The following is a 27,804-nucleotide window of genomic DNA, read 5'->3' as shown; positions in this document are numbered from 1 at the left end:
TATTTTAAAACAGCAAATTACAAGGGTCAATTCAGAGATATATAACCCTTAAAATATTGTATTACAAGATCAGATAGCGTTTTACCGTGCTGAGTCAAATGATTCAGGGGTTCGGGTCAGTCTGGGACCAGCAGTCGCACGCAGTCCCCCTCTTCTAAATTGCCCAGAATCTGGATCTGTAGCGGGAAGGCAATGGATTTCCCTTTTCCTAAGGTATTATTACAATAGTTTTGGGATGGGTGGTTCGTGAATCGGGGCGGGTCAGAAATAGTTGCCATGGAAACTTTACAGAGTTTCCATTTTATTTTATTCTGACTTTACAATAAAGCCACAGAACATTTTTCTGCAGATAACAGTTACTTCACAATGACTGCATATATTTACCCCTATATATGCTTTAGAGGATGCTTTAGAAAAAATATTTTAACTGTGTGAAAACTATACAACTACTCCAATATAGAGAACATTAGTTCTTTGATGAATTTATTAAATCGTCAACAAAATCAAAACATGCACTATTGCACCATTATCAGCTCCATTAAAACAAATATTCAGACTTTCTCCTGATATCAATTCCTTGTTTCTTATTAAAGTTTGACTGTTACTGGGCAGTCTTTAGTCTCTTTAAGTCTTTAAGTATCAGATGGCATCACAAATTATTGGAAACTAGTGTTATGGATCATTTTTTTAAATTAAATATAATACAAGTTTTAATTACTGCAAATGAGGACAAAATTGGGTTCTAGGTTCCCATAAACCAACAAGCCTTATTTCAAGCTGCAAAAAAATGTTTAATCAGATTTATACAGAAGCCTTAAAGGTAACTTTAAACATTTTGAAGGTAGCTGATCCATTATTACACTGTACAAAAATCCACATGTGCAACAAGAAAAGGTCATCATTTTTCTTACTAAGTCTAAAGAAGTCTACATACAAAATAGTTGATAAAATGCTTAAAAGCAAAATTGTAAGCCTTGGAATTCCACTGTATAAGGAATGCAGAGTAGCTTTATTAAAACAATTCAAACACTGGCATTAATCATCACCTTCTTAAGATGAATATTATCTAATTAGATAAACATTAACAACAATTAACAACAATTAACAATTGCTAAATACTGCATCACAGCCCTTTCAGCAAATCACAAAGCAGATGCATCATGGGTAAATGTCTGCATTAGAATTTCCGCTGGATTTATGAAGTCACTTAGATATATGTGGGGTGGGCAGCATGGCGTTCCGTGCTTCATTTTAATTATTGTTTGGGGCCATTAGTTTGAGCTTTGATACCCACTTGTTCCTCCCGCTCAGCCTGTCTGTCCAACCTGGGGCTGAGGCCCCTTTGTGCTGAAGATGGCAGGCGAGAAACTCCGTTTACTGTTAGTGCTCCACTGTCTATCGGGCAGATATAGTCCGCAGATTCATCAGGCTTCCTCTTTCTGAGGTGACTGAATTGAGTGAAGCCCAGCTTCTTCGGCTAAAAACACACAAAAGGCCAATGTATTAACAAATAATGTTGATTATAGGCTGCATAGTATTTCACTGATTTAAATAGTGCTCTTACCTTTACTTTTGCGGTTGTAGTGAGGGGCACATGGCCCGTAGCATTGCCATATTCTCGTTTCTCCTGCATGGCCTGAAGCCCGACCAGAGCAGAAAATGCAGTTGCGAGATGACGACGGAGCAAAGTCTTTTGCGGAGGAATATTTAAAAGCAGGGCCAAAGTCTCTGAGCTGAAGCGAGGCTCCAGAATCTATGTTTGCCAAAGATAAAGGCAACATAATGAACTCTCTGCTCCCATCTAGTATAAGCACATACAACTGGTACGATCACAAAGAAACGAATCACAAATTTACATGACTTACAATCAGTCCACCGTGAACACCGCTGCCCCGTAGATTAGGAGCATACTCAGCTAGGTCAACTGCTCTCAGCCACTCCATCACACAATGGTTAGACCACTGCACTACTTCTGAAGGAGGAGGATGTTTCTAAAAGCAAAATTTAAAAAGAAATTAAAAAAAACCCCACCTTCTATTATACATGTACGTGTGTAAAACTCATTCTAAGCACATTAAAGAAATACATAAACAAATAGTCTTGAAGGCTTTTGAAAGCAGATATAAAATTAGATGCTTTATCTTGACAAATATTTGACAACTAATTGTCGCCATCTTGTGTGAAATGGATGCGATTACATCAGCCAGAGCATCACCTCCTAAATGTCTATAGAAGCTTGTTATATCTGAGCTTCAGCTGTTAAGATTTACAATTTTTTTTTTGCAAAGAATACTGGATAACATGAAAAAGTAGAGTAATTGTTACATAAACTCAGGTGACAAAGGAAAGTAAAAAAAACAAACAAACAAACAACATAATGTGTTGATTCTACAGCACTCGGAAACTCTATTTGAGGGACACAGCTTTCAAAAGTCCTACCTCCTCCACTGGCCTACGTCGAAGACAGTTTGGGTTGAATTTATTGGCATGAAGCACATGAATTGCGCACTTAATACTAAGATGGTGGAGTTGGCTGGTAACCTTTAGAGTCAAGAGATCATTCTGTCCGAACAGGAAAACAAAAAAGACATAAGCATGAGCACAGTAGAAAATCTGTCAATTCATTATAATGCACTTTTTAGGGTTTTAAGTTATATTTTAAAGCCAGATGAATGCATTTGCAGGCCACAAATTACAGAAAATCTAAAGCAGTATGTGTAAGATTAATCCTTACCACTGTGAGATATTGTATCATCCGACCATCTATTCGAGCTTCATGGAACTGGTCTTTATACTGTGGCAATCCAATATCATCCAGCCAGCCTGAATTGGTGTGTAAAATTCAAAACAAAATCCGTCAACTTCATTCATTCACTTTAATGTTGCTTCACATGTTTAAAGCATGTCCACTGAAACTGCTTAGTTAGAAGACATTTAAGAGTTTAGAGGGAAGGTTAAAATTGCATTTACAGTTACAATTGTTTTTGTTTTCTTTGGTTTAATATTCTTGTTGGTATGGTATTTGTAGATCTGATTTACATGTGAACACATAAGCCTGAGAATTTGAAATAATTCCACACAAATAGACTTACGGGTGACCCAGATGTGGTCCAGCTCTGAGGACTTCTCTATAGCTTTAGTGGTGAATGCGCGCAGAGCGAGCTGCAACTTCTTCCTGTGCAGTGGATTCTTCATACCCATCTCCTGAGGTTACAAAGAACAGTTTGTCTTATCACACAAATACTGAGGTATTTTCATTTTCTCTACACGTGCAATTCTGATGAAGTCTAATATTTAGACATAAAAATGAATTTTAATTTATGATATAGAGTGTAACTTATTTCAAAATTTGAGATTTGGTTTTTTATGTAAATAGCTTGTAAGGGGTTTATATTCTGACCTTCTCAAAATCCTGAGGTGTGGCAGACAGAAGTGTTTGTCCATTTTCAACCCACTGTCTGGAGAGACTAACGTACTGGCCCAATCCATAGTCCTCTAGCCAGCCACACACCTGCTCCTTGGTCCACTGGCTGAATGGAATATTCATATCACTGATAGGAAAGAAGTTTTAAAAATGAACGTTAAAAATTGTTATTTTATTAGGAGAAGGTTTTTTTAATTGCCATATTTTCAAGTATTTATGGTAATTTTATTAAACAACAAATTAGCCAATAGTCGTGTTTCATTGTAGCCATTTGGGAAATGGTGATGAAGAGGATGTGGCATGAAAACCACAGCAGAATATTTTAAAACAGCAAATTACAAGGGTCAATTCAGAGATACATAACCCTTAAAATATTGTATTACAAGATCAGATAGCGTTTTACCGTGCTGAGTCAAATGATTCAGGGGTTCGGGTCAGTCTGGGACCAGCAGTCGCACGCAGTCCCCCTCTTCTAAATTGCCCAGAATCTGGATCTGTAGCGGGAAGGCCTCCAGACTGTGTTCTTCTAAGTCTGTGTGGAGAAGAGAAAATTATGTGACTGGAAACACTGCCAGTTATTAATTCTCAAAGTAATGTTTTTAAAATATACAGTTATGTTGAAAAGAAAGCTTTCAAGGTACTCTATGCAGTCCTATGAAAGAGTAAGTACACCTCAACTGCTTCCATAGAAACCAGTAACAGTAACCAGAGGGCCAGTAACAGCCAGATGCTGTTTATCAAATGGACTGGACTAGCTGCTCATAATAAAGTGTGAGCACCTCTGTAAAAGGGAAAAGTTTAGGTAGTTTGCTGGTCTACAGCAGTCAAGTGCATTGATCACAAAATGATTTAACTCCTCTGTACTGTAGGTATTCTACAGACAAATGTAATGTCATTTGTCTGAGACCTAAAGCTAAACCAAAAGTGAGTCATGCAACAGGACAATGACCCAACCACAGCAGCAAATTTCCAACAAAATGGCTGGAAAAAGAACAATAAATCAAGTTGCTGCAGTGGCCCAGCCAAAGTGCAGACCTTAACCTGACTAAAATACTGTGGTAAGACCTTTAGAGAGCTGTGCCCACAGGACTCAATGAACTAAAGCAACATTGTAAAGAAGAATGTGCCAAAATTCCTCAACAACAATGTGAAGTTATTGTTTCTTGTTTCAAATAATATACCAAATCACAGGGTGTACTTAGTTTCACAGGACTGCAAGAGTTTGATAAATCTTTTTTATGTGACTGGAAACAGTTATCATGTATTTTTTTTAATCCAAAAAAGAAAACAGAATAGCAAAAACAGAATATATTGTAAATTTAATTTATCAATTCAGTAACACCTTTTTCCAGTAACAGCTAAAAAAAGTCTAAAAGTAAAGAAATAAGGCAGAGTGCATACAAGTATTTTTTATAAATATATATGTACATTTAAGACATACATCCTATAAACCATTGGGTACATGCCATGTTCACATAATTTAATGTGTAAATCAATCAATCAATCATAAATGTCCAAATCAATCAAACTTTTTTGCATTTCTTAGTTGTTGGTTTTTTTCCAGCTATCTGGCAGTCATTTAGGTTAATGCACTGTGTATTTGATGTATTTATGTATGCTCCCAAACTCACTTTCCCCAGAGTCTCTTGAAGCTCCTGTTATTCTTCATGTATTCTGGTGAGCCCACAGCTCGCTGGCCAGAATGAACAGGGGAAGTGTCACTTGAGGTGCTGTCATCACCTTTCTCTGGCTTTCCTTTGGGAGGATACAAAAACCACAGTAAATGTTATGTAAATTACAAAGTAAAAATATGATCCAAAGTGTCTTCTACATGGCCAGTTAAACCATAAAAAAATTAAAGATGCATTTGAAAATTTGAGTTTATTCTGATAATATAAGCAGACAAAGCTCCACTGTAGTCCTGCCAAATAAGTCACATTTGATTGATTGCCTCTATGGATGATTAAGCTGTTTCCTGTAATTTTGGCACGATCAGCGTTGAACTCCTGATGATGATGGTGGTGACTGAGTAAAAACCCATAAAAAGCTTTTTGTTTTTTTCCTACATTTTCATAGCAAAGAGGACATTAAGAGCAAAGTGGTGCATGCAGGGTGGCCGGCTGCTACACAGTGCTCTATTCAGTAGAGAGACTCAGGATACAGGCCATTGAGTTCAGCAAATAATTCATCAGTTAATGCCCCATGAAAAAGAAAGGGATTAGAGGCTAAATTTTACAAGGTCTGATCTTTATGGTAGAGGCTACAGACAGTCATCTCACTCCTGCAGACTGCAGCAAAGAGAAATCAGGGTGGGGCTCAAGTTAAAAATTGGTCAGTCATGCTGTGGATGGGTGGAGCTGGGATGAATGTGGTCAATCAGAGCAAGAGAGAGGGCGTGCTCAGTATGAAAGTCTATACCATGATCCATCTGCTCTGTCAGGAGGCTCTGCAATTAGCTATGATCAAAAGTAGCCTGGTCGACATAAAGTGGTTTCCTCCAAATATGAATACCGCCTTTACTCATGGGAATTACAAGGCTATCGCCTTCTCCATAGAAATGGAGAACGGATTCTGCAGTACACCAAGGTTCATTACAGAACACCAGCCATTATATAATAAATAACCATAAGCAGGAGTCAGGAAAACTTGATTTAATATGCTGGGATTTACTTTGGCTTGAGTCTCCGTCTTCACTCCCAGCTGGAGACCTTTGACTCTGTATTTCACTGCTGCTGTCTCCGATCCCATTTTGTTCTGACAGAGAGGAATTCACAGGCAGCGTGTGACTTCTCATTTCACTCGGGCCAGTCTGGATGAACAGAGTAGATACAAACAGAAAAGACAGTGACTTTTCTAAATGATAAAAGAAATCTGTGAATATAAATATAAATACATCTGTAAATGTATAGTTAATTGTGATTCTCTTATGCGTTCATCAGAAACAGTATAGCAGATCTTAAACTATAAAAGAACTAAGCAGGGAAGCATTGTGAGCTAAAACATTCTTCATATGAATTGTATCACATTTTAAGAAATATACCTTTTGCGCACTTCCATTTGTTATGTCATTCATGCTGCTTGATAAAGTCTGTACTTCTGATCTGTGAAGACAATCACAATCGATAAATTCAGTCCTCCTAAGAAATATTGGAATGACCCTTTAATGAAAAGCTGCTGCACTACCTGGAATCGCTGTCTTTCTGGACTGATGAAATCGATGTCTGCTGGGATGCAGAACTGTTTGTCGAAGCCTGCGGTTAATAAACATTTTAATATACAATTAAAATAATTAGGCTGTGCTTATATTGAAATATTTAAGGAACTAATCGATCAGCTCTTTTGAGACCAGCAGATTAATTTATTTTTTTGCACCCACTTCAGACTTCACATCCTCCGATTTTGCACTCGAGGTGTCACCATTCTTCATCAGACCCTGCTCTTCTTCCTCACTGCTGCTTGACAGGCTCCTGCCATTCGACAATGTGCGGACAGCAGATGGTGCTACAGTAACAAAGAGAAGGATTTTGTATTCCACTCAAGCAGTAGAATCCATTTCTCTTTAAAACAATAACGCATGATGGGCTTCATCACACTGACGCGTCATAATATAAGCACTGCAAGGGAATGATAAAGCACTGAGTAAGCTGATTACCTTGCCTTGCTTTACTAGAGACCTCTCTGAACTGTCTGCACTGGTTCAGGAGCAGAGTGAGCTCTTCAATACGTCGGTCCTGCAGAAAACAAGGTAACAAGTGTCCAAAGTCCATAAAACACAATTAAGATGTTTATTTAAGGTTAGGAAACACCCATATGGACTACCTGCTTCATCCAGTTACTGACCGATATACTGCACAAATGTTTTTCCTCCACCATATGGCCTTTAGATCAAAGTAATGGATAGAGATTGTGGTAACCAGCTGCATGGAGTGTTTGTTTTTTGAAGTGGTGCCCATGCCCGGTTTTGCTATGGTTCTCTTAATGTAGCTCACTCCAAAATTAGGCTTGGCAGAATGAGGCCTGCTTAAGTGTGGCTTTTCCTGAAATGGCCTGCCTTAGGGTGTGGGTACGTGTGTGTCTTCGCTGGTGTGCCACATGTAAGTCAATGTCTGTGGGTCTTTAAAGTCGAAAATACACTTGGAGGGAGAATACAAAAGCCCCTCTGTGCTATAAATGGTTGAAGGGGTGTTGCCTCTTCAAATGACACAGCCCAAAAACTGTTACACTATAAGCTTCGAAGAAGCAGTGATGTTAGCATATCCATATACAGGCCTGTAGGACAGTAAACTGATGACAATACAGATGGTAGCTTTTACTCTATGATCACAGCTGGGAAAGGACAGGTTTACAGGTCACCAGAAACGTACCTTTTCATCATTGGCAGCTGCCAGTGATTTCATACCACTCCTAAGCTTCTGCAGTTCTTGATCTATAAGGAGAAACCCCAACACTGATTATAAATCTGTATAGGCTTCTGCTCGTGTCATATAAATTTTGATATGAATAGATCTTTTTAGTAGCATATAGTTATTTAGAAAACGAGGAAAGGCGCAAACACATAAATCAATGATTTATTCATCACGAGAGTTCTCCCAACCATTTATTTTTAAATTCATCGAAGACTTTTTTAGCCATCAATCATAGTTTGAGTCTGTGACCACCTATTGTGAGAATATGATTAATACTGAGTTTTAGTGACATTCAGACTATCATTCATGTTTTTATTTCCTCTTGGATCTTTTCACTGTATTGGTCTTTTAACAGGTTTCAGTCAGAAAGCATTAAATAGACTTCAGATAGTGCAAAATGCAGCAGCCACACCTCTTGCAAGCACCCAGAAAACTGAACATATTGCATAAGTCTTAATGACTCCACACTACTGCCCAGTATTGATTTTAAGATTTTACTTATTAGCTTTAAAGCCCTTCATGGCCTGACCCCAGAATCTATACTCAAATTGCTCTTCCCATGCCGACCGGTGCGCAGCCTCGGATCCTCAGGCAGAACCTGTTTCCACCACACGCTCAAAGACAAAAAACTATCAAGCGTGTCTTCTTTTAAATCACTTCTAAAGACTCATTTATAGCGTAAGGCTTTTTCATAAATTTTATCCCTTTCGGGTCCCGTTCAAGAAAGGCATCAAGTGTAAAAACTCTGCCAAATTAAAAACTGCAGAGCCCCCCATTGTGTCACCCACTTGTGAATAATGGAGAAATAAAGTAGCTTCTTCTTAGTATAGAGTTTATATTTTTTGATAATCATTGGTCAGCTGCATCTTATTCTTTCAACTTCTGTTTTTTTATGTTGCATTTGAAGTAATTTTTTTTTACACTGGAATCACACTATTTCCTATTCTTATTTTTGATGTTGCACATTAATAAGTAAATTGTTATTGATATATTTATTGTTGCTGTTGTTGTTATTATTAGTCACAGACACATCTGGGCACGCAAACACAGGCACTTTTGCTGCAGCGTTTGCAATCATATGCACAAGACTGCTAGTAAGTGACCATGATTGTACCAAGCAAGTAGCCCAGAGAAGCAGTTATCTATGACAGACAAAAATATTATTTCTTCAGGAATCGATAAAGACAACAAAGAAGTGAAAGGGAGGAGAGATGCATCAAGTTATTGAGGAAACAAGCTGATGATTGTCAAAACTCCCCCTCAGAGCAGAAGGAAATGAAAGATAATGAAACAGAGAAGCATGTCTGAAGAAGGGAAATAAATGAGAGATCAAAAGTAGACATGGCCAGTGGGTTTAGAACAATTTTCATTATGTACTGCTCAGGCTTACATTTGGTGTTTAGTCTCTTCCTGTACAACTCCTCTGAGAGAGAGAGAGACAGAAACTCATAAGACAGTTTACTTAGGGCTGAGACTGGCTTTTTCCATAGTTGTTACTTTAACTGAAAGTGCAAACAAGAGTCATTAACTGTGTCACCTATCAAGTTGGGTAACTTTGAGTGAGACGCTGTTGTTGGCAGGTCGGCTGAGGGCTTGAGGCTGGCAGCTTTGCTTACCTCTCTCTGTGCTCTCTGTGGTTAAAGAGGGTCTGGCCAGCAGCTGAAAGTGCAAGCTCTCAATCTCAGCATTCTTACTGTGCAGGAGCTGCTGAAGGCTGCTGATCTCTGCCTGTGGGTAACACACAGCGAGAAATAAATGCCAGCAGATGACGTGTACTGCATGTGCTCTTTAAAGATTAACACCTAAAAACATTTCCACATTCATAAAAATAAGATGTATGTATGCATTTCAAGTTTAAGTGTCAGCACATGTCCTCGAGTGGAGCCCAAAACTTTTTTCCACCATTGCTTATATATGAAAACCCACAAGAAGGCACGTAAATATCACTTCTCTGATGTTTAGAGTACCAAATGTTAGGTCATTGCTATCTGGAGTTTATAGGTTGTTTTGAAGCAAGTTACAGAAGGAACACACAGATGGTAATGAAATTGACTCAAGCTGATCTGTTTGCCTGTGTTTTCTATCAGCATGCGTGTGGAAGCAAATGAGCAGTGGAAAATAAACTTCATATCTCAAATACTGATCAGGACATTTGGCCCTGATGCTAGTAACCAAAGTGTCCACCTGAGAACTGCAAGGAAAAATGTTTCTATAAAATGTAGCATTTATTCATTATGCTATTCGGCAGGTTGCAATATGTTTTTGAATAAGAGTATATTAAATTATAATAATTATTGTCAGCCTCCCTTGAGAAATAAATACCCTAAAGCCAGTCAAGGTGTAACTATACAGCTTGCCAATTACCATTTGCAGCAGCTTGTCTGTTGTGAACAAATAGATCTATAAGGGAATTAGCAGACGTGCCCTTTGAAACCAGATTTGCAAGGAGACCAAACAAGTTGACACCATAACAAGGCATATTTAGCATTTAGACGTGTATAGTTATTGTACCACAAACATAGCAAAAAAAAAAAAAAAACACAGGGAGAGATGTAAAAATAATGGGAGTGGTAGAGATTTTATCATAATAGAGGACAAATGGTGAGAGCAAGTAAAAATGGGAAAAGTCTAAAAAGTTAATATCATTAAATCACTCCAAATTACAACAATAATGATTAAAGAGCTATTATTAGGTATATTTCTATCATGCTTGAACTTAGAAAGTAAAATAGCTTGCAGAGTTCCCAAATAAACATAGGTGTCTGAGAATGGGAGAACATGTGCAAAAAGGAATGACTCACTTAACTGGCAGGAACATCAGATTGGACAGCTTTTAGGAAAGCTGAGTGGACAGTTAATGGTGGAATTTGGGAAGTGATGGTGTAGTGCAACGTCCACACAGCACATAAAGCTGAACTTTCTTTTACCTTTGTTGCTTTGAGTTTCTTCTCGTACTGTAACTTCTGATCCTCCAGGTGTTCGACTTTGTCCTTGAGAATCCTGAGTTCCTTAAGCAAGCCCTGTAACAGAATGTGTGAGAAAATGAAAAAAAATTATTTTACTTTTAAAAGAGGATTTATTTATTTTTTGTTTGTTTGTTTTTTTTTCACACAAGACACAGCACACTAAATGCAGCTCTTAACCGTGTCAGGCACTTATTAGTTTTGCTGGTTTTTCTATAGCAACATAAATGCTGTTGAGGATGTTTGGTGAGCGGTTTCATTTGCATCTAAACCTAAGGATCCCACACACCAGAGTAAGACAACGCATGCTGTACGCAACAACAGAAGTCATGCAAGTAAGCTATGCCTACACTTTCTCCTCCACAGTAGTACTTTTGCTCTGCATCTGAACTGCCCTCTTCCAGGGTAGTTGTGTTTCCATCGGCCCCGTTTGGAGTGTCCTCCAGTTTGTTCACTATCCCCGAGGTTTTGTCACATGGCACCCCCAGGTTTGAATCCTGGCTTTCAGAAGACTCAGCGGGGCACTCCACAGGAAGCCTGCTGTCATTTGGGATCTCCAGGGCCTTTTTCTCCTGGATCTTGCTATTGATTTCCTTCTGAAACTGATATATTTGCTCCTGCAGCTCACTAATGAAATTCACTACAGTCTGCCAGATGTAGTGGGAGAGAAAAAGATTGAGAGAAATGTTTAGAAAGAAAAGATGAAAAATTGTGGGGCAGGTATCTGTCTGTCTGAGTGTGAATACAGTATATATTAGTAGAAATTAACCTTTTCAACATTTTTTGATGTATTTCAGGTACATATGTAGTCTTCAATAAATACATGTTTAACCCTTTGAAAAACATACGTCATTGGTTGGTTTCCCAGTGTCAGTCTCTTTTCAAACGGGCATTGCTAAGCAGCTATTTATGTTGATCATAACTATATCGCCATTTTCAAAAACAAAATTGTTATTTGCAATGATACATTTCAGTAGGGGTGAATAATTCAGAGGTGATGCCTGTCAGTGTTCCTTCAGAAAGCAGCCAAGCAGCCGAGTTATGCTGGGACTGTGGACAGAGGAAGTCTCATTTGAGGTCCAGTACAGCGGATATGACAGATGATCCAGAGCGCCTTGATGGCTAAATTTAACTGTGAGCTTGCTGGCTCTACAGCAAGGAGGCATGTGTAGAAGCATGAATATGTGTGGGCATGTTTGTGTAGTAGAGGCAGCACGTGGGAGACCATTAAAGTACATTTATTTCTACTCTATTTATTCTAAGCAGCTGGGAAAGTTGGATTTAGAAAAGCAAGTGAGAATTAAAAACGTAACTGTAAATTAGTTAAAAACTGCAATCTGCTAAAACACATAGTGCTTTACTGTGGGGTTTTTTCCTGCTTAGAAATAACAAACTTTACAAAATTCAAAAGTCTTCAAATGATCTTTTTTCCAATATGGGGAGAAGGACCTACTCAACCAGTAGACACCACTAAGAATAAAATTCTCTGGGCCGAAGCCTACACACACTCATATTTGGCCTGTCATCCACCATGCCTGAAGTCTTCTAACCTGAGGACACAAAGAGTCTTTGACCAGGAGTGTTTTGACAGTAACTACATACATTACAGTATCCTGTCTAGTAACACTCCTGCTTTCCCTGCTTTCTCTTTCTAAAGTCGACACTGAATGCTCAGAGGTCTATTGGTAACCTAACACAGTAGCCTTAAGCAAATACAGGATTCAGTTGAGACTGACAAAAAAACATTAAACTCCTTGGATACTTTTTTTTTCCTGTAGACCTTTCCCAGGAACAACAGAGCTGGGCTTTGGTTTAATGTTTCCTTTCATCTGTCCAGAATGTGTTTACGGTCTTCCATAAAATCAGCAGCAGACTTCAAGGCTAGATCCATCAGAACACAAAGCAGATTTTTGTGTTTACCTCGTCATACCAGGAAGAGTTCAAATTTCCAGGGACTGAAGTAAAGTAGAAGCTGATGAAGATTTTAGATAATCTAATTACTCCTGTCCCCACCATTTACAAGGTGAAATGATTGATAGCCTACCAATTAAATTGAACAAGTGAATCAACTTTTGGTCGTGCTTAATATGGCTGCTTTTTGCTTTTGGGTATATATATTATCCAAGAGAAAACGACAAAGTTTTACATTGCTGACTTTAAAAAGTACATTTAATTGGAGTGTAAATATCTGGTGATAGGAATTTTCCTGTTTAATTTAGTGAGAAGCCATACCTCTGCTTTGTGCTGCCTTTCACCCCCATGGCCCTGTTTTCCTTCCATGTCTGCCAGCTTTAGTTTCAGGTAGGACACCTCCCCCATAAGACTCAGCTTCTGGTTCTCCAGTGACGCCCTATGCAGGAGTTCCTGTCATCAACAACATTCAGCAAGAGCATGAAGCAACACAAACAGACATACACAAATACATTATCCCCTTAATACTTACTGAACAAAGCCAACATTAAGCATGAGACACAGCGAACTACCAGCTCTGTAATGACAGTCCCTTCTGGTTTTAGAAGCTGTTTGAGAGGCTAAATATACACAACCCATGACCACTATTTATAATGCCCATTTCACAGCTCACTCAAAACACACAGCACTGGTGGAGAGAGTGTGAGAGAGAGAGAGGTGGCAAAAGCATGCCAAACATCCTTGAACAACATCAAAATAACTTAATATCTTCAACAGGTGCTTTTGTCCTGTAAACAGCTGCCTATCAAACCCAGTGCTAAGAGAGGCTGCCACTAAATGGTTCTGCGAAAGTCTGTGCTGAATGGCTGACAGGCTTGAGAGTCAAGCCAGACTATGCGGGCAGATGTATAACTAATTTGGTTGATGTCAAGCAGGTGTTAAATCACTTAAAGCCTAGAAATAATCATCGGAGGCAGGCAAACTGTACGTATGGATACATCCATTTAAAAGGCTGACTTTGGAAAGTATCTGAAATTCTTCCAGAGTGCACATGGAAAATATTAGAGCTTTGTCACCAGAAAGAGATTTGCGGCTCAGGTCCAAAGCCTCATAATGACCATGTCTCCAAGAAACCATTCCCGGCTGCCCTTTGATACTCTGCACACTCGGGCGGCATGGCACAGACAAGTAGACATTGCAAATCAAATTCACAGCTAATCAGGTAGCTAAGAAACACTTCTGGCACTCTTGAAATTTGTCAGAACTGACTGAAACAGTAGAATGGAGCTTGCACTGCAATATAAGAATAAAACATACTACCTTGTTCATTTTCCAATGTCTGCATGAAGTAAAGGAAACCAAAGTGTATTCCTTTCATGGATGCTGTGGTTTCAGTAAATTTTCATACGTCTATTCCATTCAGTGTTCTCGCCACTGTTTAACAAAGTCCTTGAAAGTATACACACTTGTACACTTGTAACTCTTAAAGGAGCACCACCTCATTTTCTTTTTTCTCCAGCCCATCTCTCCACCTTTTTCAGCTGTTCCTCCTTCCTCATTTGTTCCTTTCTTCGTCCCTTCCACCCTCCCTCTGTTGTTTTCTCTCTCTCTCTCTTTCTCTCTCTCTCTCTCTCTCGTCTCCTCTCCCTTTGTTTCTTACTCTTTTAATGCCTGTTTGCAAGCAGTTCTGGTGGTTATAGATTAGGGGTGTGGCTACTCATGCTATGATCACCTGCCCAGCCCGACTAGTCTGGCCCTGCAGGAACCAGACAGACATTCTGAGACGCTGTCCTGGAATGAGTCTGAGCGTCCTAAATATTTTGGTTGCTGGGGTAATCTGCAGCCAGATGCACTGGAATCTGAGTAAGGAATTTCTTTCCATGATGCTGAACTCATCCCAAATAACATTCTGAAGTTTATGAGAAAAAATTTATTAAACGATAGAGGGACAGTCTGAGGCCCTGTCCCAGTTAATTATATAGGGGTAACAGTATTGAAATAATAACTTTTCATACCTTATTTTGTTCCAGCAATAAAAGTCAAGTATTTAGTACAGAGAAGGATTTGACAAAAATGAGCATGATTTAAGGCCAGTTGAATACCTGCTGTAACATTTCCTCTGTGGAGTTGAGTTTGTGCCGATGCTCCATCAAAGAACTCTCTAAATCGCTGATCTTCACCCCCTGCGCTTCCACCTGGTCTGTCAGCACACTCACCTGTGTGTTTTTGTGAAGGTGGATGGAAAGATATTGGACATGAGGATGTGTTTTCTAAGCAAAGGCTGGAGAATAAAATGGTTTTAACATCGCTTAGATGTGAACTTTATCACACAAATACAGCCTGGGCCTAGCATTCTTCAGGATTCACATTTTCTCTTTTACTACAAAGTTTCTCACAGTGCACTATTTATTAATATCAGCTTTTCTCAGTTAATGACTGCTGCTCATTTTTGTTGACATTTCCACATCTGTGCCAGATCAAACTGTGTAAACATTTCCTTTTCAAAGAAATGAAGGTTTTTTTTGTGCTTGCCACACTTCAGTGACTCCAGCAATTTCAGCAGAAACCAGGTTAAATTTAAATCTGCAGAGAAACTATTAAGGCCACATAATAGCTAATCATATGCCAAAAAGCTGGCCCAACCAGCCAACTAGAACGGATTTTCCAAAGAAATGTTTCATGCGCGGGCTGAAGAAACAAACAGGGCATCTGACTTCTCTCACACACAGCTACAGCACACAAAGGTGCTAGCCTCAACCTGTCTAAGACACACTTGCCGAGCAGTCTTGAGTGCTAAACACACCTACACCTACACATACACTGGCAAACAGATCACACAGAACAAGACATTCAAGTGTTGTAACAGCACCAAACCCACTTTGAAACTGTTACTTCACCCACAAGTTGAACAAAAACACAATTACGCAACATTTCCAACACAATACTGAGACCTACCTTTGTCCTTTCACCTTCCTTCTCTCACCTCTATTCTCTAACACTGCTATCTGATACGAGCACTGATTAGATTTACTTCCTACTGAATGTGCGGTATCATGTGCCCATTTTCTTTTCTTTTTTTATGCAGAATCATACAGTGTGGAAGTGATTCAGCTTTATTGTTAAATATGTTGCCAGTGCAACAACCTTTTCATAGGTCATATACATTTTATAAACAGAACCCAATGGAGATGTGTTCAAGATGCATGAAACAAGTGAAAAGCATCCAGAGAAATTTCTGTACCTGTAGAATTAGTGATTCTTTGTCTCCTTCCAGACGGGACAAACGCTCCTGGTAAGACTCACTGTTAGCGTTTGAATGGAGGTTTACCTTCAGAATACAGGGCAGCAGTTAGGCTCACTGGTTACACTGCTAAGTGAGAGTAGCAGCACAGTGGGTCAAATCTGTCTTCCAGCACACAACACACACACACACACACACACACACAAACACACACACACACACACGTACACACACACTTTGTATTGTGTCTAATGTGTGTAATGTGTGCAAAGACTGTAATAGGTTTAAAAGTTCTTATCTAGCATTAACATTTGTGTAGAACATTTTTTACCAGCTGATTACTGGGGGGAAGTGTTGGCTGACGTCTGAGTTCTGTTTAGTCAGGGATAATTCAGAACCTTTAGTGTACAAGCGCGGTAAAGAGCAAACAAATTAACTCAAAGATCAAGCCTTTCAACAATACTCATAGGGACATTATATACTCCAGTTTAAAAAGTCTGTACAAATAAACTCAAGCAGTTTGTGATAATTTTTTTTTTTTTTTAAAGTATAGTCTTTCAAATAGTCCACGCATCATATTTTTAGCAGTATAATATTTGAATGTATTTAAATGTATTTACAGACTTCTTTTTTTTTTTACCTGCAAGGATAATATATCAAAATAACATGTTGCTTACAGTCTTCTTGCTTCCTGGCCTGATTAATTGTGTTAAGTTAAAACAATACAACCCTGACATTCAGGTCATTCTCCTAAAATATGTGTTGGGACAGGAACAAATTGTTAGGGTGCCTGGGTCGTCAACCCAGTGTTTTGTGTTTTTGGTTCTTTGATTTTGTTTATTTCATTCTATTCTAGCTTTGTCTTATGGGTTATAGGATTATTTTTAGTTTAGGTTCTCTGTGTGGGTATTGTTAGAGTTTTAGTATTCTGGTTTTCTCTCTGTGATCCGTAGTTGCTGTCTCCCCTTCTGCTGTATCCCCGTGTCAAGTCTGCATCTCTGTGTTATTTTTCCTGTTTTACTTTGAAAGTCTGCGTCTCGTGTTATTGTATCAGGTTTTGCTTCCTTGGTCTCGTCAGCCCTGATTTGCCCCAGCTGTGTTTCCCTCCTGTTTCCCATTCCCTGATTGCTCCCTCTGTGTATTTAAGCCTTGTGTTTCTCTGTGTCAGTGTTGTGATCTACCCACATTTCATGCTGTTTGTTCTAGTCATCTGGCTGCCAGTTCAGGTTATTGTTATTTTCAGTTTAGTGTTTGTATTCTCAGTTTTGGCAGTTCTCTGTTTACCATCTAGCAATAAATCTGAGTTTGAGTTTGCTTTCTTCCTCTGAGTGTCTGCGCATTGGATCCTCCTTGCCATCACTACTGCCTGCACACAGCCTCAACATGACACAAATAATGCCATGATAATGATATGAATGGTCTCCATGTTGTTTAGATCTATACACAGCGTTGAAACTTATCTCCAGGTGTTAAAAGTCCATATATGTTCTTTAAAAATAGCATTACTGAAGCTATCTGAAGCTTCAAATCAGGATTATAGTTGATACATTCAGAAAAAAAGACTTTTTGAGGCTATCTTGGGAGTAACTGGAAGAATAATTTCTTTTAACAGTGTTCAAAAGTGAGCAGTCATTTCTAGTTTTTGAATCTTTGTGTTTTCATAGTTTTGATACAAATGTTATGTTGTTTTTTATGCAAAAACAAGCTGAAAGTAACATTGCATTTTCACACAGTATTATGAACGTTAGTAATATCTATACAAACATTTTTAGATCACCAATTTTCCCCTTGCAGATTCTTAAAAAATACCAAACATATGATTAGCTTGTAGGATTGGCATGAAAAGGATTCCTATAAGAATTCAGTAAGAATTCACCAAATGGGGGCAGTGATAAGTAATGACTTTAATGGAAGCAAGATGGTATGTGCTATCCAAAGACTCTATAGGTTAAAGAGTCAGGAAATGATCTCACCCTGTTTATCCATTTATTATTCTCAAATAGTTTAACATATGACACAGAAGTAAGCTCACTAGTCAACCTCAGTTTGCTCCACTGTTAAAGATTCTGTAAAAGTGTTTTTTAGCTTCTTAAAAACACTTTTTGCAACCAACTTTTTTTAAACGGAACATTGAAAAATTGGAAGATTTTCTAACAGTCACACTTAAACTAAATGGAAAACATTTTTCTAATCACATACCAGATAAAGACATTTGGTATTTTTAATGCTTCATAGTCATTGCCCCCTTTTCTGCTCCACAAGGGACCTGTGTGTTTAAGACGGCATGTGTTCTGCAGCACACCTCCTTAGTTCAAAAACTAAACACATCTTCCCTCAAATTATCTACCATGGCAACGGCAATTATACTGTAAAAGCAACAACACTGCAAGAAAATAAACAAACAAGACCCTGCAATTTTGGTTCAGTATGAAAGTAAGAAGAGTGGACATGCAAGTGGAAAACATCTTACCTTTCTGAGCCAGGCAAAATGTTTGTAGAAATCAATATCATACTCCATTCTGCAGGCCCATTACACTGCAGGTCTGACTTTTAATGTTAAAAACTGAAAGAATTCAGCCCCTGGTAGAAACCAGAACACAAAATCCATAGCGTTTTGAAAGAATGGCTCTTTACTGTGCTGCACTCTCTATCTCCTACTTTTATAGAGCCTCCACATTGCAGTTGCAGAGTGTGCAGAGAGGATCTAGGTCCGTGTGGTTTGGAGTCTGGGCTGCCTGAGACTTAGAGCTGAGCTGAATAAGTCAAACTATGCCAGTTGGCTGTACTCCCTTTCTTTCTTCTTTTCCCTTTTTGTACTTCTTTTTAACTGCCCCTCTTTCTTTCTCCTGTTTCTCTAACACATGTACTCAAACTGCTACAGTGTTTACCACAACTCAGCATTTCTTCTGCATCTCATGTATGATCATTCATCTTTTTCTGCCCTGACTTCCTTTCTCTGGACTTCTCTCTGCTTGTCTCCAGTATTCTCTTGCACTGTCTTAAGTACCTTCCAGCCTAGCTAATTTTGTGGGGCTTCCTAAAGGGGAACAGGGGAGAGGAAACTTTTTGCCACACATGCTTGTCAGATGTGGTGGAGAGAAAGAAGTCAGTACAGGCAAAGCAGAAGGGGAGGGGGGCACTATAGGACACTGAAGGGGAACAAGAGCATAAAGTTTACAATATCGAACTTGAGCAGAAGCATAGTAAAAGAGGGAAAAAACTGTTGAAGGACAACTCAGACAACTACTGCAGAAAAAGAAATGAAGGAGATAAGGGAGAATTAAAAAAGAAAACAACAACCAAAAAACAGTGAGCAGCTGCTTGTGCTTTAACCAGTAGCTCTGGATCTCATTAACAGCTCACTACTTCTTCACAGACAGGAAAAAGCCCTCCAGGTACTGATGGCCAGGATCAAAGACAGCCAAATCATGCAGCTAATAAAATCCATGTTCTTTGTAGCGCTAGTCCATGTCAAAATATTAGTATATTTATCAATTCAGTTCTCTTAGACATTAGCTTGTAAATATTTCATACTGAGCTATGGATTTGCATGCTAGGTGAGGTGTTCTATAACTGTTATAGATGGGTGACAAACCTGGGAATCAGTACTCACCCCACCTCTTCCCAACCATTTTAATATAATATCTGCAGTATCATCAGATACTTGTTTCCTGAGAGCATCCTGTCCTTCCTCATTCCCCTGCCCCTCCAGCACTGCCCTGAGGGCCTCAGTCAGCTGAAGAGCCTTGAGGACAGGATCCAAGGGTGGGGGAAGGGTCAACTGTTGACTGCATTCTGGAGACTGATAATCTTTGACATCTAACTGCATACGAGCAATGAACAGGCCTTCCCCCATTTTCCCTAGGGACACATGAAATCAATACTGTAACATTCACACACCTTAATTATTTAACCATCCTACTAACTTCTTGGGTATTTGTCTTAGTACACAACTGATTAAGTCAAAGTTTCTAGGAAGTGCAAGTAAGAATAGTTCCAGAAATGACCTCTTGAGGGCACTAATATGCTCTCATGCAGCTTGCTGAATGTAAATAGCATCATACTTTGACTGTGGCTTCTTAAGTCCACAAATTAGAGGTTCAGCATGTAGTAGCAGTTAGTGTAATCACCATGTCTAAACTGCAGAAAGTTGCTTTCCACATATAATATCTGAAGTTAAATTAAAGGGCAATAATACATCAGGACATATGGCGAACATGGCCAGATGTATACTTTGTAAATATTGGTTTCTGCTGACAGAGTGTGATCATTAGTTATTGCACGTGAAATGGTTTTTCGCTGAAGCATGATAATGATCGAGCCGCCACCTCTATTAATAGAGCCTTTTTTTTTTTGACCCTTTGCAACAGCACCACTATGGCTGTGACAAAGAGCAGCGACTCAAATGTATCACCTCTGCTAGAAAACACAGTTGGGAAGAAGCCAAAATGTAAGTCGTGGTGTTTGAATTTAGTATGCTGTGAGATTTTCAAACCGATGAGAAATATTAAAATTGCATAAGTATGAGAAAGAATTAGGAAGACAATTGCAAAAAGAGGCAAAGCTGTTATCTCATAAAAACTAGAACTGTTTTCACTTTCTCTAGACTTGTCTCTCATGCTCTACAAATGCTTTAAAACTCTTTTATCTTTATCTTTAACTTGTTTTTCTTCTTACTATGCAAAGATGTGAAGAACTCACACTCAAATCATGTGAATATATCTGGTTTTACGCAAGCCTGCAATTACAAACTGGGAAGTCTTTTGAATTTCAGATAACATGAGCAGGGACCTCTTACCAGCAATAATGTCATCCATTTGCTCCAGGGCAGCCTCCAACATATGGCTGGCATTCGATGCCATGGCAACACGCCGTCTTATAAAGAAGCAGGAGATCCTCACTCACTGGTATGACTGGAATGACTGAGGGTGAGAGATGATCAGCAGTATGGCAGAATGCTGCAGACTACTCCTCTTCCTTGTTGCACTTAAATCTTTTTACAGCAAACAGCTGAGTGACTTCCAAGTAAATAACCTCCTGAATGTGGCTTTTGGGTTTAAACTTTCCTCTCATTTTGTGACCAGAGCCTTACCCATTGTCAGTTCTGTTATCCAGAAAAAGGCAGAGCTCATATTTAGAATAGTTTGTTGCTCTGTTTTCAGTGTTTGTTTGTGTATATTTTTGCTCTACAAAAGATATCTGTGAATTATTTAAATTGTGCTATAAAAACTATAAAATCACCAATATTTGAATAAGTTCAAATTCAAACAGTTTTTTTTTTTTTTTCAGCAGCAGCTGAGTGAGCAATTGCACCATTTGGAGTTTCAGTTTTGGTTATATTTCATTTAACTATTTGATGTCAGAGAGTTTTGACAGTCCCATGGGATATCTGACATTTAATATTATGATTTATTGCCGCTCTCATCTAGCAAACCAGCATCAACAGCACAAGCCTGTTAAAAATATGTGCTCATAACCACATATATTATGATGAAGTGGCAGGTTTTACTGGGGTAATGACCATCTCACACCCAAAGAAAACATGACTTTGTGCAGGAATGCTATTGCATGTGCATGTGACCCAATTTCATATTTTAAAATAATGTTCCTTTGTTTCAGTTTTACTAAACTCTATGAATAACAATGTTAAAGTTAAGTGCGCTAAGTTATTTATGAGCCTCTTACAGCTGAATTACACTGATTACATATATTGCAGCGTTTATTTTATTATATTTTATTTGATATTGCCACAAATCATGTTGTTCTTCCTTAGCTATTTTTTTTCTATGGAGGGTAACTACATCATTACCACCATAATTATATGTGATATAATCTAGCTTATTCAGATACTACGATTTACTCACTACCTGCCTTTCATATTTTATTTCTGTTCTTAAACTGTGCAATGTTATATACAAAATGGCCAACAGGGTGCATCACTAGGCAAGGAAAATATCTTTATATGGAGACATTCAGCACTTAAAAATGAAAAGAAAACGCTGAAATAACAAATCAAATTGAATTGGTTGAATTGAAGAGTTGTTGCACTGAATGTAACACAAATTGTCTCCTGTGGAACCAGCTCCCAGTCTGGGTTCAGGAGACAGACACTTTCTATACTTTTGAGAATATTTTCAAAGCTTACCCCGTGATGAAGCTTATTGTGATGTCTGGATTAGTTGACCCTGTTATGCTGCTATAGGCTTCTTGGGGAGTTTCTATAATGCACTGAGCATTTGTTTGCCACTCTTGTCTTTTCACTCTTGGTGCTTTTATATACCATAATTGCATGTCTTTGACTTTTGTGTCACTCCTGCAGTCTGTAGTCTGTTGTCCATGGTCTGTGTATGCTCGCTTCTTTTTCCACTCTCTCCCCAACAAAGCAGATGGCTACCCCTCCCTGAGCCTGGTTCTGCTGGAGTTCTTCTTTCCCACCATCTTTGCTCATGGGATCATTGGATCACTGGAGTTCTTTCTTAAATATTGTTGGAGGTTTACTTTAAAATATAAAACAGATAGCTATTGTTGTGAACTGGTGCTGTATAAATAAAATTAAACTGATTGCAAGTATTCTGAAATTTGTGTATTTTATCATTTGCGATACAAAAATGCCCTATTCAGCTCACAGACAAACCTCTATTCGTCTTACCACCTAATTAATCTCTTCATCTATCTTGAGAAAACACATGCCCACTAAACAGTTGTTTTATCTCTTTTATTCACATTGTAGGACTACATAGTTTCTAAGTTCCCAGACCTCAGGTAGATATTAGATGCTTGGAGATTTGAAAAACTTGCCTTAGGTTGCAAAACCTAACAAACCATGTTAATGCCCCTGGTCAAAAACACCATCCAAGTCCACAAAGAAATACAGAAATAAGGAACAAATTGAAATTTAAGCTATTTTATTTTTTCACACAGATCTTAATGATTTCTACAATCACACTGTTATTTCTTATGAATCTGTTATGAAGGCAAAGACCTAAAAGTAATTTGTTTCATGATTTCGAATGGGCATCAAGACCTTGCCAAATAATAGAAAGCTTTCTTTTGGAGGACAAAGTAATCACTTGCTGAGCTTTGAAGTATTATCATGTAATTTCACAGCAAATTAAATTTCTCATGTCTAAACCTTCTAGTTTTCTGCATCTTAACTTTTTTGTAGGGTATGCAAACAGAATGTAAAGCTATAGCTAAGGTATGAAATTGTGTCCATTTTCTACAATGCATTTCTACAAATGATAGATCATTTTGTATTTTCTGTGTAGATTTAAAAACAATTAATTTCAGATTTCATTGATGATAAACAATTATTGGTTTCTATGTGCCTTAACAGGTCAGTTGTATAAGAAACCCTGGAATATACCGATTGTTTATTCCCAGCTTTGGTAACAAGAACACTGGAATGGGTTTTCAATAATTGCTTCACAGAAATTTGACTTGAGTCCAAATTTTATGCTTAATTTGCCAGTTATTAGACAATAACAAAGGAGCTGCAGCACTGAATTTGTGCTGTGGACTCACTTAACCAAGTGAAAAACACCAGTCAGGTTTCAGTTTCTCTTTCACAGCGCAGAGAATTGATTGCCTTAAAGATCAACTACAAAGCCGTAGTCAGCTTGTGGGGTTTCATTGAGCAGGTCTTAACCCAGGAGATGAGCACAATTATTGCACTGAGGAAGATGGGAAATTCACAGAATAAAAGCTTGTACTAGAGCTTTGTTTATACGTATCCATCCCAGTCTTAAAACACAAACAGAACACAAAACTAAAAATGTTTCCTGAGGGCAAGATCATGACATTTTCTCTCAGTAACCCAAACTTCTATCTTTCAGGTTTATTGTTTTATCATCTCTCTGTTCAATTGTTCCATATTTCTCCCTTTATGTTAATTACTTACCAGCAATGCAGTTGTGATCAAAAAGGATTAAGGAGCAGAAACTATGATAACTTACTAGATGTAGGTTGCACATATGGCTGTGCTATTTTATAATGTTTTACCCCACTTTTGTTATCAATCCCAATATTTCTGCAGTATTTTGTCTGTCCTGTCTCTTTCTTATTTTTTCTCAGTGATTTAAAAATACAAATTATGTACATGTGATTTCAAATTAAAATGAAGTTTTAATCCTACCATTAATCCTGGACTCCAAGCATCCAGAATCAGGACAGACTGAGAAACCTGCTGCTCCAAATCAGCTGTGGTGTGACTCTGAGGAAGAGGTTTCCAAACCTGGTGACAAATCTGTGCAAATTCAGCAGTGTGTAAGAAAGAGGGGAGGAAAGATGAGTCAGGAAGCACCAGATAAGAAATGTCAAGGAGAACAGCTGGAGAATAGATGGACTGTTCTGTCTTCTTAAGGGACTGGTAGGTTTAAAAGTTTCAAATAACTAGTTATCTATCCATAATCCATTTTTTAGTTATTTTTAAAGTAATGTCATGAAACTGATATTGTATCAGTTGCAGTGGTAGAATAAGCACTCGGGTCCTATTTAAAAGCTTCAAGTATAAAGGGCACTGAAAAGTTGTACATTTAAACTGGTGGAAAAGTGTGTAAATGTCATTAACAACATGCACTTGAAAAAAAAGTTGTCAAAAAAGTTATCATTCTGATCTTGTTAGTTGTTAAGTTTTTCTTGTCTTCCTATATTCACCATGCTTAGTCTGTGTTTCTGTGATGTCTCCTGCATTTAGTTAGTTTTGTCTTTGTGTTTACTTTGGCCTACCAAGCTCATGTATCGTAGCCTCTGTCTCAGTGCTAGTTTCCTGTCTTATTTTGATAGTCTCTTGTTCTGTGTGTGTTGTGTGTGCCTAAGTGTTTATCTTGTGTATTAACTGCTTAGATTACTTTTGAACCCTGCTTTTTTTCAGTCAACTGAATTTGTGGCCTTATATAATATAGGTTTGTTCAAGTCTATTAAATCCTGTCCTGGAGTCTGAATTTTGGGTCCAGATTTCCCACAACTATGACAATACACTTAAAATTTCTTAAAATGTGACAAAAGGCTGGTAATTTAAAGTTTTGTAAATTATATAATTTGACTTCAAATCTCTTTTTTCCTATCGTATGTTATTTCCTATGTATAGAAAAATCATAACTTTTTCATATATTTTAAAGTAAAATTTCTAAAAGAAACTGCAACAATTAGAAACTAAAAAATGTGTAATAACTTTGTTGCCTTTTATAAAACATGGGTTTTTATTTATGCCTTATCTTTGCCTCAAAGCTTTAGATCCCTTACCCATACTGTCAGTGATGTGAAACATCTGCTTGCCTCCTCTAAACTATTACCACACACACACACACACGCACAGCATTGTTATTCAACTATGTTCACAAAACAAGTTCAAATGACCTTTTATTCCACAAGCCATCAAATTTCTGAACGTGAGTGACACATACGTTGCCAAATTGGTGAAAATCCTCCCTAAGATCCAAGGAGAGTGAAAGTCTCTGCACATTGTGTGCCTGTCTTTTTATGTTGATGTGCTTGTTTTTATGTGGTTGTATGAATGTCAGGTGACTTCTCTTGCAAGCCAAATTCCCTACTGGGGACAAATAAATGTATCTGTCTTTCTGTACTCAAAAATACAGTGTATCCATATTCTGAATGCATTTCTATCTTCACCTTGAGATCTTATGGTAACACAGGTTTTTATTAAAGGATTAATGTGTTTCCTTTGTCCTCAAACAAAATACACAGTTTAAATGTTTGAATTTACTTTTGTTCTTGTAAATTCACATAAAATCAGGAGTTTCTCAAGATTTTGATGTCTGAGTACCAGTTTAGGGAGCCAGAATACGATTCAGGGTCACACAAGAAAAGTGCACACACTCAAGGCTTCCATTTCGCTCTTAATAAATTCTGTTCAGAAAGTGTCTGTATGTGTTGTCATTTTTGTGTTTAGAGTGTTTTAATCACTTGAGAGATCAGCTGTTACTTTTCTGTGGCTGTATTTTTTTTTTTTTGTGTTAAAATTTTTTAGTCATTTGTGATTGCTTCATTCTGTATCACGATTCTCTACCATAGCATGACATGAACTGTGGATGAATGAGCTGCACAGTACTACATTCTTTCCCTTTCATGCTCAGAGACTGCATAAAATGTTATCAAAGGCTGCCACTGGACACAAGCGGTACTGAGCTAAGCTGCCTAGCTATAGAATAAAGATGGGAAAAAAGGCTGTGATTGTATGTAACAATCTTTTGAATATTTGTGGATTAGAATATGAAGGCTTTGAAGAGTCGAACTGCAGTAATTTAAATGTATATTTAAATAAGCCAAAAATCAGCTGAAGTTTAATTTTGAATTTTGTTTTTAATTTGCTGTCCTCGCATCTTGAAAAAGAAACTATAACAATATATGTCTAATATGACAGCTTCAGTTGACCAGGTGCAGCCAGAACCTTTGGATTAACATTTATGAAAAATATCTTGTTGAAATATTTTGAATCTGCCCTGTTGATATGGTTATTGACAGTTTACCATGCCACACGCAAGTCTTTGATGGCCTGTCTTGGTCTGTGATGTATGACTGTCTATTTTTGTTTTTGAGATACTGTTCTCAGGGGCGCTACAAACCATCCATTTAATCCGGATGGGAAACATTATTATTATTATTATTAATACTCGATGCACAATTTTCCATGAATACAGTTTTGCATGTTTTGTAGTATTTTATTACTGCTTCTCCTAAGGGAATAGTTTGAGAAACTCTTTTCAAAAAACCACTCATGATTGTCAGCTAATAGTAAATACACAAAAACACTGTCATCTTCACCTCCTTCAGGTGACACACAATTTCAAAGATGGCCTTAAAGAGGAATTTCATTAAAGGAGAAAAAAGAAAAACATGCTCACTCTCTCACTCTCACATCTACCTACCAACCTACTTACCAAAAATCACCCCCCCCCCCTTTTTTTTTTTTTTCTTTCTCATGTGGCTGTAATATTTTGATAAAATATTAATGTCCTTTCCTTCTGGCTGTTTTGAAATTAAAAATGCTTTGAGGATTATGCCTACCACTTTGATTTCTCTATTAAAACTGTGTTTTGCTCTATACAGCCTGAAGAATATATTCAGTGCATGTAATAATAAGGATACATAATAATAAAAGACAATAAAAGATTGTTTATTTGCTCTTAGAAATATTTCTTGTAATTTCTGTTGACTGGCAGAGCTAACCTTTTACCAGTGCGTGAAGTAAAGAAAATAACTGAAGCACTTTGGATACAGTGCCAGTCATAAGCTATTTAAGCAAATGAAATGAGAAAGGAGCTTAAGGGGACTGTCTGGAAACTGGTAATTATGTTTCCTTTGATTTTCAAGTTCCAGCTCACCGAGTGAGTCAGGCAACTTCCTGGATGCAGTTTACTGTTGTTTACTTCTCACCGATAAGTTATGGTACTAAATTGTGACAACACATCCGGTGAATATTGTAAAATTAAATCAGCTTTTCACTACAAAGGGAACAACATCAGATGTGCTTTGTGAAAAAAATATTTTCAGTAGATTTCAGTAGATTCATAGTAGCTAGAAATCTGGCAAAGATTAACTACAAAACATGTCATTATTTATTTAATAAGAAATAAGACAAAATGCAGAAGCAGTGTGTGAAAAACTAAATACATGCTTTGTGCTTCCATAGGAATTAAGAAAAAAAGTAGAAGTCAGGTGCACCTCTATATAGTTTTGACAGCTTTCTAGTCATCATCATGGGTGAAATCAGTAGTGATCTTAAGAGCTACATCACTCCATTAGCATGGTAGCTTTATATGAGAGGTAAGTGTGTTAGCCTAGCTACTAATAGATAAACACTGTAAAATTCTAGTTTTTTGTATATGTTTATGTACATGT

At 37.8% G+C, this 27,804-nt stretch overlaps 1 protein-coding gene across 5 annotated transcripts; it reads right to left on the bottom strand.

Moving 5' to 3' along the window:
* Window positions 1-308: 308 nt before the first annotated feature.
* Window positions 309-19,402, bottom strand: ppfibp2a (PPFIA binding protein 2a). 5 transcript variants are annotated; one of them, XM_086286000.1, is made up of 23 exons: window positions 18,416-19,402; window positions 15,946-16,032; window positions 14,807-14,920; window positions 13,026-13,157; window positions 11,144-11,440; window positions 10,758-10,850; window positions 9,447-9,558; window positions 9,221-9,253; window positions 7,789-7,850; window positions 7,077-7,155; window positions 6,801-6,925; window positions 6,608-6,675; window positions 6,465-6,525; window positions 6,095-6,233; window positions 5,056-5,179; window positions 3,828-3,956; window positions 3,401-3,551; window positions 3,093-3,204; window positions 2,735-2,823; window positions 2,440-2,562; window positions 1,866-1,991; window positions 1,565-1,753; window positions 309-1,477 (listed from the first exon to the last, which is right to left on the bottom strand). In XM_086286000.1, exons 1-23 carry the CDS (start codon window positions 18,461-18,463, stop codon window positions 1,256-1,258), a joined length of 2,715 nt encoding a protein of 904 aa, XP_086142126.1. In that variant the 5' UTR covers window positions 18,464-19,402; the 3' UTR covers window positions 309-1,255. The 5 variants fall into 5 exon arrangements, with proteins under 5 accessions (XP_086142126.1, XP_086142130.1, XP_086142135.1 ...); XM_086286014.1 differs by lacking the exon at window positions 11,144-11,440 and having other exon boundaries at window positions 313-1,477; window positions 18,416-19,397; XM_086286004.1 differs by lacking the exons at window positions 14,807-14,920; window positions 15,946-16,032; window positions 18,416-19,402 and adding an exon at window positions 14,025-14,266 and having other exon boundaries at window positions 312-1,477.
* Between the last annotated feature and the right edge of the window lie 8,402 nt (window positions 19,403-27,804).

This window comes from Aulonocara sp. 'chitande type north' Nkhata Bay, linkage group LG1 (assembly GCF_057382095.1).
Source record: "Aulonocara sp. 'chitande type north' Nkhata Bay isolate Kocher_YH1m ecotype deep benthic linkage group LG1, A_spYH_male_GT1.1, whole genome shotgun sequence".
Taxonomy (NCBI): Eukaryota; Metazoa; Chordata; class Actinopteri; order Cichliformes; family Cichlidae; genus Aulonocara; species Aulonocara sp. 'chitande type north' Nkhata Bay.
This window is presented reverse-complemented; position numbering and strand designations above follow the sequence as displayed.

Excerpts from the sequence above, each read along its gene's own strand:
- ppfibp2a (XM_086286000.1), bottom strand. The coding sequence starts at position 18,463 with ATGGAGTATGATATTGATTTCTACAAACATTTTGCCTGGCTCAGAAAG. Across the intron at positions 9,254-9,446 it reads CACAGAGAGCACAGAGAGAG|AGGAGTTGTACAGGAAGAGA; the intron begins GTAAGCAAAGCT and ends TCTCTCTCTCAG. Across the intron at positions 6,676-6,800 it reads CGGAGGATGTGAAGTCTGAA|GCTTCGACAAACAGTTCTGC; the intron begins GTGGGTGCAAAA and ends TATTAACCGCAG.